General features: G+C 33.7%; 1 protein-coding gene across 1 annotated transcript; it reads right to left on the bottom strand.

Moving 5' to 3' along the window:
* Window positions 1-366: 366 nt before the first annotated feature.
* LOC144856408 (uncharacterized) lies at window positions 367-21,064 on the bottom strand. Its single transcript, XM_078714410.1, has 27 exons — window positions 20,831-21,064; window positions 20,178-20,297; window positions 18,581-18,631; window positions 16,425-16,478; window positions 15,949-16,065; window positions 15,012-15,134; window positions 14,548-14,652; window positions 13,466-13,612; window positions 12,294-12,413; window positions 12,005-12,171; window positions 11,360-11,476; window positions 10,472-10,784; window positions 9,609-9,810; window positions 9,388-9,455; window positions 8,327-8,950; window positions 7,598-7,852; window positions 7,070-7,173; window positions 6,530-6,722; window positions 5,913-6,029; window positions 5,613-5,740; window positions 5,329-5,475; window positions 4,505-5,059; window positions 3,905-4,057; window positions 3,222-3,340; window positions 2,805-3,067; window positions 2,560-2,626; window positions 367-2,054 (listed from the first exon to the last, which is right to left on the bottom strand). The coding sequence occupies exons 1-27, from the start codon at window positions 20,904-20,906 to the stop codon at window positions 1,547-1,549; spliced, it is 5,013 nt and encodes a 1,670-aa protein (XP_078570536.1). The 5' UTR covers window positions 20,907-21,064; the 3' UTR covers window positions 367-1,546.
* Window positions 21,065-21,202: the final 138 nt, after the last annotated feature.

Here is a 21,202-nt window from a genome sequence, read left to right on the forward strand (position 1 = left end):
ATATTTTGTTTAAGGAGGAATAGAATTTTGAATTCTCAACAAATAAGACATCGTATACGTTGTTTTTTCGATTGGGGTGGTGGGATAGGAAGGGTTGTGAAGGACTGTGAGTGGAATTGTTTGTGGAATAATTTTATTTTCGAGTTGAGAGAAATGGTGGCTTTTTACCGGTTTCTCCCAATAATTGCTTCGTTTAGACGACATGAAATAAACAGAATGCCGATTTGCTGTGATTTTAATTTGATTGACTGTAAGATGAAGATTAAAGCCTTTTGTGATTTGTAACATCTTTATTTATTCTTACTTACTTTTTAACTTCGATTAATAATTACACAAATATGACCTAACTAATAATGTTAATAATGATATTAATAGCACAGACAAAGTAAATTAATATTAATAATAAAATGGAAAATGTAGTCATTATTTATACTGTGATCCTGTAAATAAACAAACGGGTATAAAACTAAACGATTATATATGGTATTTTAGCATTAATATTAGTTACGGTATACAGTAGTAATCAAAAATGCACAAATCTATCTAAAATGATATAAAAAAATGAACAATTGTCCAAATAATGTAAAACATGCAATAGCTTTCATGACAACATGTTTTATTTTAAAAAGAAACATTAATCGATTTATTTAAGACAGGAGTTTTGTCGGCAGATTAATACGTACAACAAACATATATTGATTTCAACCATTACACATAGGGTGTGTTTCCGCAGCTAAAACAAAATTAACGGTACATTTGTTAACTAATAAAGTGCACATGATCAGTTATTACCAAAACAAACAGATGCCCAATCACAACGCAAAAAATTTGTCCTCCATGTCAAAGGTTAAAATATCGCATTTATCCGATAATTATCCAATGTGAATGAGATGATTATCGGTTAATTTTTCTCGAGTGGAATCGGTTAAACCCCGTTTGCACAGGCAGTTTATCGGTTAATTTGTATCGGTTAATTATCGGTTAATTTTTGGCTGCGGAAACACGGCCATATTAAATATTACTATAACATCCAGTGTTAGTGATGAAATGTGAATGAACGGCAGTTGTATGATACATGTATACAAACTGGGCACATCAAAGTGGAGCTGTAGCTTGGTGGTAAACGTACTTGCCTTCCAATCCTAAGGTCCGGGGTTCAATCCTGACCTAGTGCCAGGGTTGTAACTCAAAACTCCACTCCTTAACCTCAAATAAGACTTAGTTTATAAAGTATTAAATAGTTTATCCATCCTGTTGCCGAGTCACTCGCTGTTGGATGCGTATGAAAATTACCGCCTAAACATTATATCTAAATTAAACAAGTAGTTTTAGTCAATCTCTGATTTAACTCCCAGAGAGGCTTTAGGCTTTAACTGTATCTAGAGAGGCATTACAGACATATACTATAAATCAACACGAGAATATATGTAACGTTTAACTAGTAAGTAGTAGATTTATAGACACATATCACGCCTAGGCTCATAAAGGTACAGTTATGGCAGAAATGTAGGCCTACAATTATCATTCAAAAACTGTCTATATCGTTTTACACATTCTCGTTGATTGCACTAACAGTGTTTGTAGCACGAGTAGAATCTTCTGTCAATGGAATACTCTGATCCTTTTTCACTTTACCCTTTCTGGTATCAGTAGCATATTTAACTCTCTTAGCTCTGTCACTTTCTTTGCAACATGTCTTCCACGCGTCACGGATATCCTTCTGTCGTACACAGAACAACAGAAAAATAAAGAGGCCTTGCAGAGAGTTAAAGACACAGAATAACAACTGAAACGCGTCGCGAGAGGTCGAATCTGCATCGATTGCGAGGAATCCGAAAACCCATGTTATGCCTAGAAGTGTAGAAATCGCGATAGCGTTCTGCAGACGTTTGATAACTATCTCTCTCTTCGTTTGATCAACTGTTTTGACAACCTTACGTCCGCATGTCAATGTACGCATTACTAGAATGAATACTACGACATTAAACAGAAGTAGTATGCCGATGATAAGAATGAAGCCATAGTTGCGGATATTTCCCGAAGGAATGAAACAGCTGAAATAATAAATAATTAATGATAGCGTCTATACTCAATACAATGTTGGTGCTATTGTTGGTGGAGGAAAATTACTATGTCAATTGAAGAATTATGCGGTTCAGGTTTCCACAATATTGATAGCGCAATATAGACATGCTTACAGTTAAGGGCGGAATTTACCATAAAAAAACTCTTATGACGTATTTTCAGGCATTTTGTCGATTATTGAGTTTCATAGTTAGCTAAGATTGGCTTCCATCGACTATTTGATGAATAACCAACAATCTACGCGTTTACTTGGACATGTAAAATACTCTCGTTGATATAATCAATAATTGATTCAAATAATCCAAATATATAAAAAAATACAAAATGAATATTTCCGACAAAAGTAGGGTTTTGCCAGATCGGGTCACAATTAAACAATTAATTGTAAATGATTACGTGCTGGTATTCCCCATGTGTTATTATAATATTATTATTTAATTATTATATGCATTATTATAATTATATGATACTTACTAATGTTCGTTCGTATAGTGATCAACATCAACGAATAAACAAATTGCAACAATCAGCAGAGGAAACCCTAAAAACAACAACAATGTTAGTTTTAAATTAACAACCAAAATTGAGTAAAACAAACTAATTTGTTTACAAAAAGTAATAGACTGCACTGTGGTGCAATAATTTACTAAAAAATCAGTTCAGAATGTTTTCTTCAATGTTGTATGTTATATAATAAAGAAAAAAAAAACAATATTTACCATAGCCTGCTACACACACTTTCAGCATAAAGTGTTCAATATTATCGTAGAAGACTTTGACGAACATAAGATACATGTTCACAGCTTCGATTGACATCCAGAAAAAAGAAGCCAGTCCAAAGAAATGAATCAGCGCTGCTACAGCGATGCATCCATTTCTAGAACCTGTCTGCTCGATGCCAATTGCAAACACGAGGTAAAGGAGTAGTAAAGATAGTGACAGGTTGATGAGGATCTTCTGAGGACGTTTACTTCGAAATTTTCTACAATAAAACCATAATAATATCATTAACATATGTACCGTGGCATATTGTACAATTATCTCATAACTATACGAATGTTTCAATCTTTGTTTTATATTATTTGCTCACGAAACAAACTAATGTTTTTCACAAATGAAAAATTACTCCAACTTACTTAAAGTAAAGGTATGTAGCAATGGTGACTGTTAAACATAAAATAGAAATGATGCATCCGATTAAACTGATGATAGTTAAGGCATCGTGGAACGCAGAATCTTTAGGTTCGTAATAATCCTGTAAGAATGAATAAGCATTATTGTTATTATATTTTATTTTATAAATTTAGGCACATGTGATAAAGGATTGCCAATAGTAAATTAATCACCGTCTTATCAGATAGGTACTCCATTTGAACATAGGCTAATTGTGAACCGGTTCACCGGCGTAACCCTACTCGTCTTGAAAAATTAACTAGATTCTTCAAAGTACACAAAGACAAACTGTGTATATACTGCGCTACCTTATCCGAGAAAACGTGTTCCACCACCAGAACTAGAAGCTTGTTGCTTGAACCCATGCCGATATTGTTGATTGGTTAGGTACATTACGGTAAACTGAGCCCCTGCCTTAACCGCTCGACAATAATGATTAATGTTATCCATACCACTATTGCACGATTCTGATTACTGAGTTATCCAATGTGCTAAAATCATGATAAAGATTTTAGTATTTTTCTTGTGTCCCACTATTCTAATTCTAAATCTTTAGTTAGAAAGATTTCGTTTAGGCCCTAAAGATTAAACACACAATATCGACTCTTTCGATCGACAAGGTCAATAAACAATAATAATGACTTACAACAATAATAGCAAAGTTCGTAAGATGATCACACCGGCATACAGCACGACCGTCAGTTGTTCCATCTAGCTCACATCCTTCGCTTGACCAATCACCTACTCCATCATCAAGTGAGAAATCCCAGAAAACACATTTTGTATTGTTTGTAGTTTTCTGCCAAAAGAAATTGTAAGAAAGAACGCTTTGTTTTTTTAATTTGGATGATTCTCTGAAACAATGTTACTGTATTATGGGTAGAAATGTAATATTATGTTGCCGTGTGATTAACAAATGACAAAAGAAGAACTAAGGATATATGCCTTAAACTTTCTAAAGATAGGTAACTCTAAACACATTGAACGGGATATATAATAAAACTTTCCCTTTGAATGTAATGTTAGATTAAAAAGACCATCTTCCTCAATTATAAAGTAATATAGGCAGTTTGGAAACCTACGTAAGGATACGTATGCTCTCTCTGTATGATTAGCTTAAACGTTATTTACACTAACAAGAACAACAACTTTTTCATCACCTGTGTCCGCTAAAATGCAATGAAAGTTAGCTAATAGTACAGTATTGTTTTTGAACAATGGTTATGTATTTGTACACAATACTTACAAAGCCAGGTAGAAAGGCAGCTTTTATAGGTGTTATCAGTCCATCAATCTTGACTGCCTCAATTGAAGCTGAAATAATATGACTCCCGACTTTGCGAGTAAAACCTCCTTCGGATGCGTTACCGACATTGTTTGAAATGAACAACATACTATTCTGGTACACGGTAAAATATACTCTGATTTCATCTTCTCCTGTTTGAGCCTGGTTGAGTGAGATGATCTCAGGTGGAAGTGCGATTGACGCTCCTACCATTTCAAAAGGAAATGTCTTCTTGTAATACGTCTTTACATCGTCTGATTGGAAGGCTTCATTGAGCGAGTCACCATCTGAGACAGTCACATAAGCTAGCCCGTTTATTAGAGATTTTGAACTCACTACTAAAGTCATAACACCAACATTTGGCTGTACGCTGCTGAAGTTCATACCTGCTGCTACCATTGTTGCAAGTTGTCTTTCTAATGACGTCACGAATGACGATGCCGTCTCCCTCATTGATGAGTCAAGTATACCAGATTCGATGATATTATCGACAACTTCAACCACATTTAAGGTTATCTTTAAGTAATAATGAAGATAATGTGTAGATTGTGCTCAAATCTTAATTCTTATTATCTAGATCTCTCTATTCGAAAACTAACTGTTTTGGTCTTATACATTGCAAATGCCCTAGATACGATTGTTAATGTGTATTTATTTTTTGATTCTGCTTTCAAGAAAGTGGTGCTCAAGATGTCTGTTTCACTGTTTTATAATTAGCACTTAACTCTTACTTGAAAATAATAGCATTGCATTCAGTTCATGTTTTGTATAGAACATCAAATTACCGTTTTATCAGGTATCTCGAGACCAACAATGTCTTCTAAAATGTTTGCGACTAATTCAACCGCCTTCATATCAAGATCTTCCGTATTACTGGTGGCTTTTGCAAGAGCCTTGGCAACTTCTCTACAGTTTTCTTCTGTAACTTCCACCTGCAAAATCAGTGAAGTACATTCATCTTTTAACTTTTAAAAGTCTAATAGCGGTGCCATAATAGATAAAGGTTCTTATAGATAAAGGTTTTTTTTACTAAAGTTAGGACATATTGAAGTTAGTAAATTACAGTTACCCTATCTATCCATTGTATTTGTCTTGAAGTCGTTCCAATGTTACAGTCTGTGATAGTGATGGATCCCCATACAGCTCCTGATTCGAAATCTCCTCCACAGTATCGTGTCGCAAGTGAAACAGTTTTTCCTTTATTACAAAAAAAATGTATATATTTTTTTAAAAAAACGTTGATGTTGCCGTACTAGCTGCAGTACTAGCTGCAGTACTAGCTGCAGTACTAGCTGCTGTAAAAGTTTAGAGATTTTCAAAAATATATTTTTGTAAAAAGAATATTTACTAATTATTTTAAAAGATTTACCCTGATCTGTATAATATAGAGGGCAGTATTGTATTGATTCTGCGGTTGCACCAAGTTGGACATCTGGAAAACTGTACAAAGTGCCTTCAACTGTAATGTCTTCTCCGGGACACGATGCTTTGTAAGGAAACATATTTAGAAATATTATTGTTTACTGTAATTATATATGACAACCCGGATGATTATTTTTATTATTCTGGACGTCTGAAGTAGAAATTAATATGAATAATTAATTAATTAATATAGGAAGGACATTATAGAGGGCGCTATATACATACAGAATGAGACTTAGACCAACTGAGTTGTAGGGCCAACCAAAGGGTATCTGCAAGCGGCTCATGATATGACCCTGTGTTCGAATGGTATTTTTTTTTGTGGAGAAAGAATATTTAGAGTGTTAGGACCAGTTATATTTAGGGAAAAGGTCGGCTATTTTATGTATTATTCATGCTATCCATTTCATACGTCCAGAAAAAAATCACACCAGGTTAAGAAAGGTTGACTTCGGTATGTCCTTGATGAAATATGATCTATGTTTAGTTTAAGTTTGACTAATTGATCTAATGTTGGCAGTAAAAATCTGTCGGTAGCTTATTTGTATACATTTAAGTACTTACATATACTTGTAACAACAATAGATTCAGGGTCCGTATCATACCCTTCCAATGTAGAAAGAGCATCGCTTATCATGGAACTGTATGTGGTCGCATTTTGTGTTTTGTGGAAGTATAACTCCATTTCTGCAATAACACTTCCGTTTTTAAGACTCGTGACGAAGAATTCAAATGATTGAGGCAGACTTGCAGACAACTGAAATACATTTATTCGTGTTTTACGTTCATGTTAATGCATACATATCTTGTATTACTATTGTAAGATAAATCGAATTAAGCCAAAACATAGTTTGCCCTCCATCACCACAAATGAAATTGAATATCTTAAAAATATATATCTTAGTTGTAATGTAGTTCCTATTTTATATTTGTATTAATACAAAAATAATTGCCTTTTACTATTGTCAATAAAATAAATAAACTGTTAACAGAATCAGGAAGTCATTACGTAATTTTTTTTTTTTTTTAAACGAAGGATTACACGATGTTTTTATAAAGTTGTAAGTAATAATTATTTTTTTTTACAATCGTAGTAAAACTTACATCAGCTTCCAACACATTTGCAAATCGTTTGAATGTAACATTGTTTGTAAAGTCATCTCCGAAAGAAATGTTGAATCTAGCGAGTGCTCTAAAAGTTGACAACTCTAATGAAAATGTACGAAAGATAGAAACATGTCAAGATCAACCATATAGAAGATACTAATACAAACGAGTAATGGAATGTTAAATAAGAAGTAGTCTCATCAAATATGCACGTGATTTGCACGTGATTTACACGCAGTTCGGAATTGTTGTGCGGTCAATCACGATCCTCATTTTCGTAAAACAATGGGCACATATGAGCTAAATAATTACCGTTGAAACGATATTAAATTTATGAAATGCACCGGAGCGGGAAAGAGTAAAAAGAGATAGCAGTGTGAAAATAGTAAGTGGAAATGGATTTACAAGTGGGCCTAGGCCTACTTTTAATGATCATGTTTACTAGTCTCCCTTTTTCTATTTGATTAGGCCTACGGTATACAGAAAACGTAGTTGTTTAGAAGCATTGCATAGCACTAGACTTACCTGTGATGAGCACGGTTGCAAGGTTTGATTTTGCTTCTTTCCTATCCTGAGATCTATATCCAAAACAGACGTAATCACCCTGATTCTGGCCTTGTTTTAGTTGTACGTTGTAAGCAGGACTATTAGCACCACTGGGGATACGGTCGCCATTTTTAAACCATTCGTAAAACTCTACGTTTTCTATATTGCATTCCAATGTAGCTGTTTTTCCAACATTAGCAACCTGCGATTCTGGGTGACGAACGAGTTCAGGATCTAAAATAAAATTGAATGAAACTAAATACCAACTTAATATCAACTATATTGATTAAACAGTTTTCCACTAAGCGAACATTACTGAGCCCTTGTTATTTACGTATTGTTTTGAATTACAAATAGTAGAAGGAAATATAAATACGCATGCGCACAGGCCAAATCTTTAGATTAAGGTAAATAAATGTCACTGCACAAAAACCTACTTAAGCTAGGGTAAATCAGGGACTTCAATGCGAATTTCCTGCGAATATAAAGTTTAAGCCTTTTTCTAAAAATAGAACAGATTTCTGTCTTAAATGGATGCTCTTGTACTTTCATTCCACAAGAAATGTTATACCAAAGGGTTTTTTAAAAGTTAACATATTCATACTTTTCTGTTTGTTTTTTAAAACATTAAGTAACGTTTATTAACATAAAAAATTGCAAATACAAGAAAGGCATTACTTTTTTAAGAAAATTCATTTGTCTACATACCTTCAAAGAACTCTCCAATGCAAAGTGTGAATGCTATAAATTTGACGTCTGTCTGATTGCAACCAGCACTAACCTGGTCTAACACAAGTTCGTTCCAGTCACTCAAGAATTGCAAACATTCGGGTGAGCTTTTTTCACAAGTAACACCATTCACTGAGATTGCTTCATTTAACAGATTAACGTATGTATCAGAACGACTAGTCAACTTGATCTCATACGTAGATGTGCTGTTGATTTTGATTGGTTGATCAAATGTCAATTCAATTAGAAAAGATTCTGCTTCAGGAGTAATTACTATACTTCCAAACGTTTCTGCATAAATGGCAAAGCCTGTATTTTTACTCAATATGGTCATTTCTAAGGAGATCATTACGTAATCAGAATCACTTCCTTCTGCGGAACCCTCTGAAAATTCAAAGGCCTTCCAAATGAAAATGTTAGATGAAAATGATATACTATACAAAACGGAGCCTTGAACAAAAGTGTCAATGTATAATTTAGGGAGATCTCCAAGTTCATTTGGTTGGGGCGTTGGCATGATATTGGCAATAGTCGTATTGTAACATTCTGGCAATGATTGTGAAAAACGTTGAGTTGTTGCATAACGATCAGTGCAGGAACCATCTGAAAAAAGGGAATAATGAATGAGGTAATTGTATTATGACGTACACTTGAATAAAACTGATTTAAAATGTGCTGATGGCGGTGTTTTACATGCGAATATTGATAGTTCGTCTCTATTATTACTTTAGAGAGCTTTTGGCTTATAACCTATGACCCCGTGATATTTTACTATGTGCATGCGTTTTGGATTTGTTTCACAGTGGTTGTTGTCGTCGTCGGGTCGAACTTCGTCGGTTTGCTGGTCTGAGTGACGACTTTGGATCATGTTTTACAAACATAACAAATAAAACATTATTAGGTTTACGGTCGTCACAAACACTTTTAGTGAACGACGACGCCAACGTTCACGTATACCTTGTGGCGTAATGAATTGAGCAAACAACAAACTGTTCTGGTTCAATAAAGGCATGAAAACACTTCAGTCTAATTTTACTTACCTTCTATCGAAATATCTACATTTTCACTGCGTATTTTATTTGCTAAATTTTTAACAAGGCAAGAATATCTAGAATAAATAAAAATCAAGATAAAAAATGTTACGGTAACAACAATATTACTTGTGGACAAAATTGTATAGCAAAAACTTAAATTTAAATAATGTAAAATGTATGTTTTGGGATGGATTAAACCGCATAATTATTTCGCTGGTAACACTTACGTTGTTGCTGAAATATCCGTTATTTCGTAAACTGACTGAGTGGTAGATGGCGCTGTAACAGGTACGTAGGCACCTGCATCATTAACTGTTTCCCATTGGACAGTTGCTGCTGGAACTCCAGACGCTACACAATACAATATGATGCTTTCTTCTTCGATATTGATAATCATGGAACTACTGATTGACGTAATAATTGGTGCAACTAATATAATAAAATAAAAGTTATGTAGTAAATAACACGATAATACCTTTACTCAATTCAGTTCAGTTGTTTTTCCTTCAGAAAAACACATAAAATCAAAATCTGAATCCTACGTACTGATTGGTCACATATTCCGCAAATAGAAAATGTGGTGATATTGGTGGAAACAGGGATATTCCCCTTACACTTACAATAACAATTTAGGAAGAAACGAATGTCAATGACTACTTAAAGGCCAAATTTGATAATTTATTTTGTTTGTAGGCCTATATATTGGCTCATCACCACGAAACGTTCAAGCATTGGACAAAACCAGAGACCAGTATATAGTTATTATGAAGATCCATTTTATATCCATAAAAACCATGAATATACATTTTCATTTTCGTGATGGGAAAAAATATTTGTCTTTTATTTGAGGTTGAATCAATTATTGTCGTCGTCATGTTTATAGGAGTGCCCCTTTTGTAGTAGTTAGCCGTACTGTTACATATTGCCCCTAGTTTTGCAGTTTCCCCTTAATAGGGGTGACCAAATTGAGTGGTTCTACTGTAATAATACAGAGAAAGGATAGTGCCGTATCAATACTGGTTTTACACAATGTATCAACGGTGTTACCAAAGATACTAGTTACTGAAATGTAACTTCTGGCTGTACATACCGATACATTGCTCATACAACGGTTCAACAGCAGTGTTTATTGAAGTCACTCCACAACCGTATTCTCTTAACTCCTCACTGACTTGCACCCATTCTGCGTATCTGTCAAGGCATGTACGTTCAATGTCATTACAGTCCGCTATAAACGACCTTGCTGTCAGGGTTAAGCTAAACGGTGGAAGTATTATGTGCTTAGTACCGCCATCGGGAAGAAATGAAAACCAGATATCTTGTACTCCATATCGATCAAAACTGTGGATGTCCGACAGTAATTTTTCGAAGACCGTTTCTTTCTTGTCGTCTTCCAGATATACCTGATATAATGTTTAAATGTATAAAACACAGAAACACACACTGTATGCATTACTTATCACTAGCCTATAAGCAATACATGTAAAAAGATAGAATTTATTTTTAATTTTCATTTGGATAAAACTAAGTTTGAAGATCTTTACGGTATATTTAAACAAGTATTTATATAAATATATTGATTATGATAGAGGTAATGAAGTGAAAACGGTAAAACAAAATGTGTAAAAAACTTAGATTTTCCCCCTCAATTTCTAGCATTATCGTTACGATATATATCGAATCTAAATAAAATGTGGAAGAGAAAAACCATCCATACCTAATCCATTATAATGTAATGTGTTTTCTGAGAATAAATAGGGTATAACCATGAAGGAAAAAACAAATTTTCCTCCATAGTATAACCTATTTAATTTTTTTTTTTTTGTAAAATTAAAAACCTCTACTACTTAAACAAACTGTCACGTGATAAAAACATAGCTAGGAATAGGAAGTTGTCGCTTCAGGACAGTAGTATTTAAAATGCAGTTTGTGGAACGGGGACGGAATACTTTTTACAATTACGTAATAATTATCTTACCCTGAAATGAATAACCGGTATTTCAATGACGTTCGGCCCAGATGGCAATAAGGCTACAAACAGTGTTCCGTCTTCTCTTATCTTATTCCCAACATATGAAGAAATATCAACTTCAATCTTGTGAAATCAAAATACATATTTTACTGTTTTTTTATATTTATATTGACTAAAAAAAACTAGTTTACATTAACTAAATAGAAGTAGGAATTTAAAATTCAACAAACGTTTTAATTATCTCAGAGAGTTTTATCTTTTTTTTTTGTCCATTCTATTTCATTATTTTCAGTTTATCTGTATTTGTTCAAAGACAAATGAGCATTACATAATAAAAACTAGAGTCTATCTATTGAAAAAATTCCAATATTTAAAATACCATTATTCAAAATGTACTATACAAAAAACATAAACACATTAAAACAATAATCCAATCATTAGGTTGGCCTTTACTACTAGAAGTGATGCAATCTGTTTTGCAGACATTTCTTTAGCTGTCGTCTGAAAAGAGCGTTGTGAGACTCGGGTTTATCTCGGAGATTTTCGATGTTCTGTGCGTGTGGAACGGGTATAATTTACAGATATGAAAAGTGTTTTTAATGTAAAAAACAATGTTTCCAAAAATATAATTGAAACAATTGAAATCTATACCTTTGCTATTATATTGAGACCCTCTGGAAAATAGTATCTTCTGGCATTGAAACGAAATATGTGTGGCGAGTTTGAGCCTTCAAAGGTTAAGACGTTGTATTCTTTAACATCACCACATCTTGCTGTCATCGTGTCTAGAAGTTGACTTAAATCTTCACATTCTCTTTCTATTAAAGAAACAAATATTTACATTTATAGCATCTAGGTTTCAGTGGCAGATCCAGGATTTCTGAAACAGGTACTATTGGTAATAGAACATTTAATAAAAGAACACATTTGTTTTTCTTACTTTGACATTCGTCTGGTTCATCTGAGTTATCTGCACAGTCATACGGCACATTGTCACACATCTTGCTAAGTGAGATACACTCGCCACTCTTACAGGCGAACTCATTACGACCACATCCAACTATAACAACAATTGGAATAATAATTACAGAAGCAATAATTTAATCAACATTTTAAACAAGTCATAATTGTACCGAAGTCGTACCTGATTTGTATTGTACTAATTTATACCGTACCCGAGTAATTTTTGTACCGAAGTTGTACCCGAGTCGTATTATACCAAGTCATACTATACCCGAGTCATTTTGTTCCGAAGTCGTACCTGAGTCATATTGTACCAATTAATACTGTACCAAAGTAATATTGTACCGAAGTCATACAGTACCCGAGTAATATTGTACAGAAGTCACACAGTACTCGAGTCACATCAGTACCCGAGTAATGTTGTACCTAAGTTATACAACCGAGTCATACAGTACCCGAGTCATACAGTACCCGAGTCCGATTAATATTGTATCCGAGTTATATTATATCCGAGTAATATTGTACCTAAGTCATACACCTGAGTCTTACTGTACCCGAGTCATATTATACTGAAGTTCTAATATACTTAAGTCATTGCAATCAATTCATAACATACCTGTGCCGACATTATACGCGATTCCGATAGTCATATTCGAGTCTACTTTGGTCGCCATCGTATCTTCGCAGTATTTTCAAAGTTGTTGTTTGATAGTTTAGACTTCAGAGTCAGTATTAAATAGATAATAAATTTACTTTACAAAGAACCTTATTTTGAAAATGTTTAAATAAATCGTAAAAGATACAAATACTGAGTTGTTTTTTTATTGTTTCTTTTGTGTATCTGGATATTGAAGTGTTTCTTCAAGGTAAAATACTAAATATTTTGGCAAATGTAAGCCTAATGCAGGTAAAATTAGCAATTGAAATGACGGGTAACGGTCTCTTGTATGTTAACAACAGTGAAAACTCATGATGTAGATTTTGCTAAGCACACTCGACGTCACATAAATTTACGGCGACGGCTGTACAGCGAGCGCACGCGGCGATATCGTAAATTTGTTCTGAAATAAAATGTACATATCTTTCACGATGTTAAAATATGGTTGTTGGTAATGTAGTCCTTTAAATGATAATATAAAAAAAACATACCGATTACTCCTGTACATGTGGGACCTCTGAAACCCGGGGGACATGCGCAGTAAAAGTTATTTGTTACAGTTTGAATATCGGAAAACCTATTAATAGTCTGGAAACAGATGCCACCATTTTCACAAGGATCTGTGGTACATATATTATCTGTAAAATTAATCAAACATTCATGTTAAGCCAGTTCATTTAAGTGCATTTAGGCACATGGTTTTAATTACTAAATAGTAATATAGATAAGATAACAAAAATATATTGTCATGTTGTTATTTGTCCGCTAATAAGATATAACTGATGAATGTCCACATTACAACCTTGCTTCCCTTTAAATTATTCCCTATATATTATATAAAACCTATCACATCGTTACCTCGGAAGTGAGAGCGTCTACTACATAGCACCATGACAGTAGCACATGCAAATATCAAATATGTTTACAATAGCAGCACTAGAGTTCTGCGCACGATTAAGCGGATCCGTATCATATCCGAGTTACGTCCGACGTAAGTGCTAGTGTGATCAGTTAACTCCGATATAATTTCAATGGATGTCATGTTTATTCTATGTAATTTTAACTCCAATATGTTAAGGATGTAACTGTAAAGTTCTGTCTACACTGTCAAACTGTATGTGACAAAACAATGTGATGTGCCCATAATAACGGGCATGATGCTGTCATATCTCTAGCATATTCGGGCACATCACACTTTTTTTTTGTCAAACAAGTTTGATAGTGAAGACAGAGCTTAAGCCTTTTTACATTATCAAACTTTAGTTTGCAAACTAGATAAATTACGAATTTGGAAACAAAACAGTTGGCAAATTTCAGACAAATACTTTGCAGAAGTTAGGCAATATACTTTGCTTGATTGAGAAAACTAGTTTGATAACTCGGCGAGTCACAAGTCACAGTCTACTTATGTGATTCTGCATGTGGACATAATATATATATATATAATAACAAAATTATATTAATCAATTCAATTGTTAAGGCCTGTGTACACTGAACACTTGCACGCAAAAAGCGACACGCAACAATCATCAAATCGAAGCTTAGATTTGTGTAAATTAAGATTCTGTCATACCTTGTTCACAGAATGCTCCGTTACGGCCTTCGGGACAATCGCACTTGCCTTCTTGATTACAAACACCTTTATGTTCACAACCGATTGTAGTACATGATGCAACAACTGTTGAAAAGGAAATGTTATTTATACTTGAATTAAAACAATTAAAAATATAATGATTTAATGTCCATGTTAATCTTCCAAAATATCAATCTACATTGGATTCAATTTTATTTTATTTATATGTCTGTGTACACTATTAAATTAGTTTGACAAAAAAGTGTGATGTTCCTAAATATGGTAGTGATATTCCTAAATATGGTAGTGATATTCCCAAATATGGTAGTGATATGATATCATCATGTCCATATATGGGCACATGACATTTTTTGTCACATAAAGTTTGATAGTGTAGATAGAGCTACTTTATCCTGTCTTATTTCTTTATTTCTTAATTAACATTATTAGTTAAACATACATACTTTCACATAAATCACCACTGTAAAATACACTGTTTGAACATTTACAATAATACAGGTTCAATGATTCTGGAAATATTTCACATCTTCCTTGGTTTTGGCATTCTAATTCACAAGGTGGTCGTACTTTAGAATAAAAAAAAGAACAATAATAGTCATTATTTGGCCAAAACAATATCATTGGCATTAACACTGTCATTTTTTAGACATGACCTACCCGGGTATGTATAGGAATAAATATTTGGCAATCATTTGGCGTATCATGTATAAGGTTAGGGTAAAAGTTAGATTACAATATGATACTTTTTCTATTAGGCCATTTTGTAGTTAAATAATCATTGACTTTAGCACAAAAAAATATAACAACATACAATTATTTAGCTTATAAAAAGACAGAATTACTAGTTAAAATCAACCAAAAACATATCCCAACATGCTACCGGTTGACTTTTTAAAAATTAATTTACCGTTTCATCATCAAAAATATGATACTATGTATCACATGTGGTGATGTAGTACCAACTATTCCAATTACACTGGAGAAATCTAGATACACTGCGCTGCGATATAATCTGGTGTATTAACGTTTATATTTTTTAGTTAGATTTTATTTTAAATATTAAAAAAATAACTATACAACTATTCTCGATCGACACAATGAAGTACTCTTTAAGTTTTTACATCATGCTATACAAATATAATACTATATCACAGTGAATTGCTCGCGTTGATTGCGTAAGTTTGTTAAGCTTTTTGAGTTACTTTCCGTGGTAGTGGAATCCCAGCCAGCTTAATTGTTTCTCTATAGGACGGAACACGCAAGGAAGTAAATGCAACGAAACGCAATTCAAATGATTCGTCCAATGTGTAGGCATAATTGGTCAAATTACTTGCGTTGCGCTTACTTCCTTGAGTTGGGAAGATTATACCGTTTGTATACCTTTGTCACAAAAGGCGCCACAGTAATCAATCGAACACATACATCCACCGCTGAGACACTTGCCACCATTTTCACATAATCGTGATCGGACTTCTGATCTCTCGCATATCCCAACATCTGTAATATTAATAATGTTGTGTTTTAATCTGTATTTCTGCATAACCAATTAGTTATCTCATGTCCATTTTGACAATTGTTCTCGCTCGGTTAGTTTTATGTGGTGGCTAGTTTATATACGACAATGCCATGGCAAGAATAGTAAACATATAATGCGTGTATGAGGGTCGACAATAATAGTTAGAATAATGTGTTTATTTAAGTGACGTTAATACTTCGTTATTATGTAGGCCTATTCATATAATAATCCAGTTATGTAATAGCTGCTGCCTATTGCAAGTTGTAGTGGGTGTAATCACTTAAGGTGTAATATGGTACTACCGGCAGCTAAATACATAATTATAATAGAAGAATATTACCGTCTCCGCGTAAATTCTCTAGGCATTCCAACGGACGATATGGACCTAGTCGTACTGGAGTGAAAAGAAACAGTAATATTATTTAGCATGAATATATTAATAAAAATCATCGCCATTGTCAATACATATATACCTAATATTGTCTTGCAGATTTTCCTGCCGCCTAATATGATTTATATATAATATATAATATAATAAATATATAATATGATATAATACTAAACTAATGCACACGTTCCGTTAGTTCTCATTACTGAATACAAAATGTAAACATTCCAACTTCTTTGATACCAACACTGAGTTGTTTTAAGATAGTGTTGTATAAAACTAGAGAGCGCAATCCTCCACCTAGGCATACTACGTGTTCATACAGCTATGCAACAATCCTTTAAAATCTTATGAAAATCGGACAATTACGTGTTGAGTAATCCTGCTAACTAACATATATAGAAAGAAAGAAAGAACACACGCGCGATCGACCACATATCAGTGTAATGAGTATGTTAAAATGGTGCTACAAAACCTCTTCCCAGTAGTAGATGATTGATATTTAATGGGAACTGACGGTGTCCGCAAAAAAGCTATTGTGTACAACAGTGTAACATTTGTATGTGAAGTGGATTATCTTTTTCAGGATGCCGGAACCGTTTAGTATCCTGCTATTAAAAATTGATTTACCTATAATCATCTGAGTCAAAATGCCACGAAGCAATGTTTTTGATGTAGAGTACTCGTGGAGACTCTGTGTTTCTATTCTTTTCTTCTCTCTTTAAGTTACACCACCAGGGGCGGATTGGTATAAAACAGTCTTAACTGATGGTCTTAACTCCCCGATTAAAGCCGACTTGATCAGATAGACGGTCTTAGTAAAGCCACCCCTGTTAGACCATTGCTATAAAACAGTCTTAGCTAAGACCGCGTAAAGTAACACATTGAGGGCGTACTTTGCGCGTAGAATACCAAATAAGGTAATGTTCGTCACGCTTGTTCAACTCGCAATCATAACAGTACGTACATTTCTACGCGAGAAAATCCATTCTAGGCCTATATAAGAATAAAATCACCGTTAGTATTTGATTTAACACTTAAAACTCGTTTAATTGGTTGTCTTTCACGATAAATAAGACGTAAAAACAACAAAACAGAGGTTTAAGACTGTTTTAAGACTCCTTCGACTAGGCTTTAATTTTAAAGACCACTTACAGTTTAGACCGCGGTATAGCAATAGTCTATAATAAAGACTACTTGCTACGTCACGAATTATAGCCGGCTAAGCGCTAAGGCCGTTTATAGACCGCTTATAGCAATCCGCCCCTGGTCTTTCCTGGAAAATTTTAAAATCTGTGGTGTGGTGAACCACATTTGCTAGTACAGCAAACTGGACCCATATTCTTGTTTGGAAACTTTTAACCCTTACCAATAGACCTATTTTCCAATACGACCCGTATGGTATTTAACTACCAGGAAGAACCTGATAAACACAACCATAAAGGGTTATAAGTGTATTCCAACTTCAAGGTCAAACCAATACTACTGTCCGGTTTTCTTCCCTGTTAACCGCAAGGAGGAACCTTCATGAAAATAAATGGCAACCGGAATGCAACGTTAAAATGAAATATTGAATAATCCTGGTAATAGGATAAGAAACGTAGGCCTATTTGACAATGGAATTGCAGTGGCCAGGGTACAATTAATAAAGAACTAATAAAAAGTCCAATGCTAAAAGATAATCCAACTCTAATTTGCTTGAGTTTCCTAAAATGTTTTTAAAATGCTTTCTTGAAAATCATAAGAGAGTTAGATTTCCACTTTATTATACTACCCAAATAGTATTATTATTTCAACCTTAGTTCCCTTAATCGTCTATACATTCTACTACAATAAATCTTGTTATTATCTCTTTGGTTTTGTTAATATTAAGAGGGGACAAAAGCAGAACGCTGAACACCAGGGGAGTGATGGCGCAAATCACCGGGCCATGACGACTGACAGAAGATCATCTCAGGGTCATTTGAGAATATAGACTAAACGTAGCAAGTAAGTAGGCCTACTTGACAATTGGTTCACCGAAAAGTTAAAATTGTATAATAAAATAATAAGAATTAAGTCTTCATACAAATTTACAAATCCACATTAATTGTTGTAAAATGCTTTACCTGTTGGCTGTGTAACTTCTTCTTCTTGGCATGTGCTTTCATGACATCCTCCTATTAGATAAACCAGAATGATAACATTAATTGTTAAGAATTTTCCAACAATATTTACCACACATGTGTGTCAGGTCCTACAGTAAATATCTAAAAAGTGTTGTAAAGCAGAACAAGCTGAATAACGTTTTTCTGGCGGCGGCTTAACTTGCCCTGCTAATTTTTTTATGAAACGCCAAATGCGAATTATTGATTTGCTCGGTTCTTCTATTAAGGATAACGATGGAAAATTAAAAGTTAATATTTTTAAATCAAAGTATGCATTTTATAACAAGAAAAATATTATGACAATCATACTTTCTTAATAGTTTTCTAAATATAGGGTCTCAAACATCAATGAAACTATCGTATTTTTCTAGCAATATTCTGAATTTTGCTGACGTAATTTTAGATAGACATTTAGAGACATTTTTAATGGTCTAAATAAAAAAAACACAAACATTAATATTGTGTATAACCATAACGCTTTACCTGTACCAAATTGGCATCTACTGCTTTCAATACATAATACTATAAGATAAACTAAGCTGATACTGTTAATAGAAATTGTCCACCTTCTCCAAAACATAATTGTACCGCACAACGTTCAGGTCCTACCACAACGTTCATACAGTAAGTATAGAACAGTCGTATTTTATAAGAACTCTCAACTGGCTGGTGTGCAAGACATGGGTGTGAAATGAAAGGATTAGGCCAAGTTGAGCCGCCACAAGGAAAATGTTTTCCGGTAGGCCTAAAGCCAACATTCTTTTTGTGAATCCGGAAACACAAACATTGTAAAATAAATCTGACCTTGAACCGTTAGTAAGAAAGATCCGTGTTTTATATCCACTTTCTTAATGATGGCCTTTATGAATAAAATGCAGAAACTTTTACTACTTTGAAAAAAGATTGATTGTACAAAATTCGTTGAGATTCAGAAGTGCGTTATGGACGGCCAATACGGCCAAATGCAAAGGTTAACCCAAAAAAAAAGTAATAACAAAACAAACATGAATACGATAACAAACTACAATACTAAACAAAAGAGATAACATGGTAAACAATCAAAGTAAACAACAAAGAAAACATTTTGTTAAAGATGATTTCTCGAATATTGAACTATTAAACTGTCGGTAGACTAGAGTATAGAAAGCTTTTCGACAACTTAATATGAGTAAAATGATAACTTGTTTGACATGTTTTAAGTTATTGTAAATTATTGTATGCTGCTTTTATCTTTTGAACTGTTTCTGAATAAATGTTGTTGGCACCAGTTGTAGAGTAAATACTACGGTAATTGAAATGATCTGGACAATAACAACAAAATCAGGCAAAAGTTGAAAATAAAATTGTCAGAAACTATTACTATTTAAAGCATGTTTTAAATAAATATTTGCTATATTTCCTAAATTAGTATTATTTTCAATCCATCAATATTTTGCGAAGACTACAATAAATTTAGTTTAGTTTATTACTTACTAGTAACCAACGTTATTGTTTGTTTACTAAAACGGCGATAGTTGTTAACCTGTTAATGTGTTTAAAAATAATAATCTTCACTTACGTTCACATACAAAGCTCGCTTCAACATCACAACTGACATCATTCCATTTTCCAGATTCTCCGGGCTTAATCCATACACAGTTTTCATTTCTAGAATTACTTGGCTCACCAGAATCAAAATCTGTTGACAAACAAAACACATCAGATTACATTTTATCATTGCCAATTAGAGGTTTGTTTTCATGTATATTTTATAAACCTACAGTATCTCAAGCTCTTGCCAACCTGTCCAATTTGTCCCCTTATTGTATGTTAATATAATGTCGGAGGTTAGGCCTATATGCCTATTCTAATTGCTAACCATATGATGGTGTAGGGTATGACCACATGACCCTCTGTGTCAAAGTCATGTTTTATCGCACGTTAATAAAAACCTTAGTAAAAAGGTTCATCTGGATCTCTGTATAGTATTCAAATAATTTTTCTTTTGGATCATCCAAAGGGAATAAAACCGTAAAACGTACGTTTTTACTCAAGTAAAGTAACGGTTTTAAACTTACGGTTTTATTCCATTTGGATCATCCAAAAGAAAAATTATTTGAATTAATAAAAACCAATGCCATCAATGATTCCTCCTCCGTGTGTCTCGTGAAATGCCAACTATTCACCGTGATACCCATTTACAAGTGATACAAATGTGACATTAACACTCACTTCTATACTGACTGCTTTCATTTGTGACCCAAATATAATCTGCCTCGTTCTTCATATCTGACAAACCTATCCACATTTTCGCATCTGAATATTTTAGAGTAACAAGAAAGTCATTTTCGTTTTGATTTCCGACTACAACCAAGTAGGCATCTCTTTCAAGACACTTGTCTCTAGCTCTTGTCCAGTTAGCTCTTTTTTCAACTGAATAGCAACTGCCTTCGAACAAGAACCATCCTTCTGAGCAGGAATCCAACACTGTATGATTTGGAGGGTGTGGAAAAATATAAATAATGGTCAGTGTCACATGCCATTAAGTCCAAAACTAATCTACATTACATTTCAACTGCTACGCTAAAATGTATACAGAATACT

This window comes from Antedon bifida, chromosome 11 (genome assembly GCF_963402885.1).
Source record: "Antedon bifida chromosome 11, ecAntBifi1.1, whole genome shotgun sequence".
Classification (NCBI taxonomy): domain Eukaryota; kingdom Metazoa; phylum Echinodermata; class Crinoidea; order Comatulida; family Antedonidae; genus Antedon; species Antedon bifida.

Bases quoted from the DNA above. Each gene is read 5' to 3' on its own strand.
- LOC144856408 (XM_078714410.1), bottom strand. From the start codon at position 20,906: ATGTGGATAGGTTTGTCAGATATGAAGAACGAGGCAGATTATATTTGG. The intron at 13,613-14,547 runs GTATGACAGAAT...TTAATTTTACAG, and splicing joins CGGAGCATTCTGTGAACAAG to ATAATATATGTACCACAGAT. The intron at 4,058-4,504 runs GTAAGTATTGTG...TTCTTTTGGCAG, and splicing joins CTGCCTTTCTACCTGGCTTT to AAAACTACAAACAATACAAA.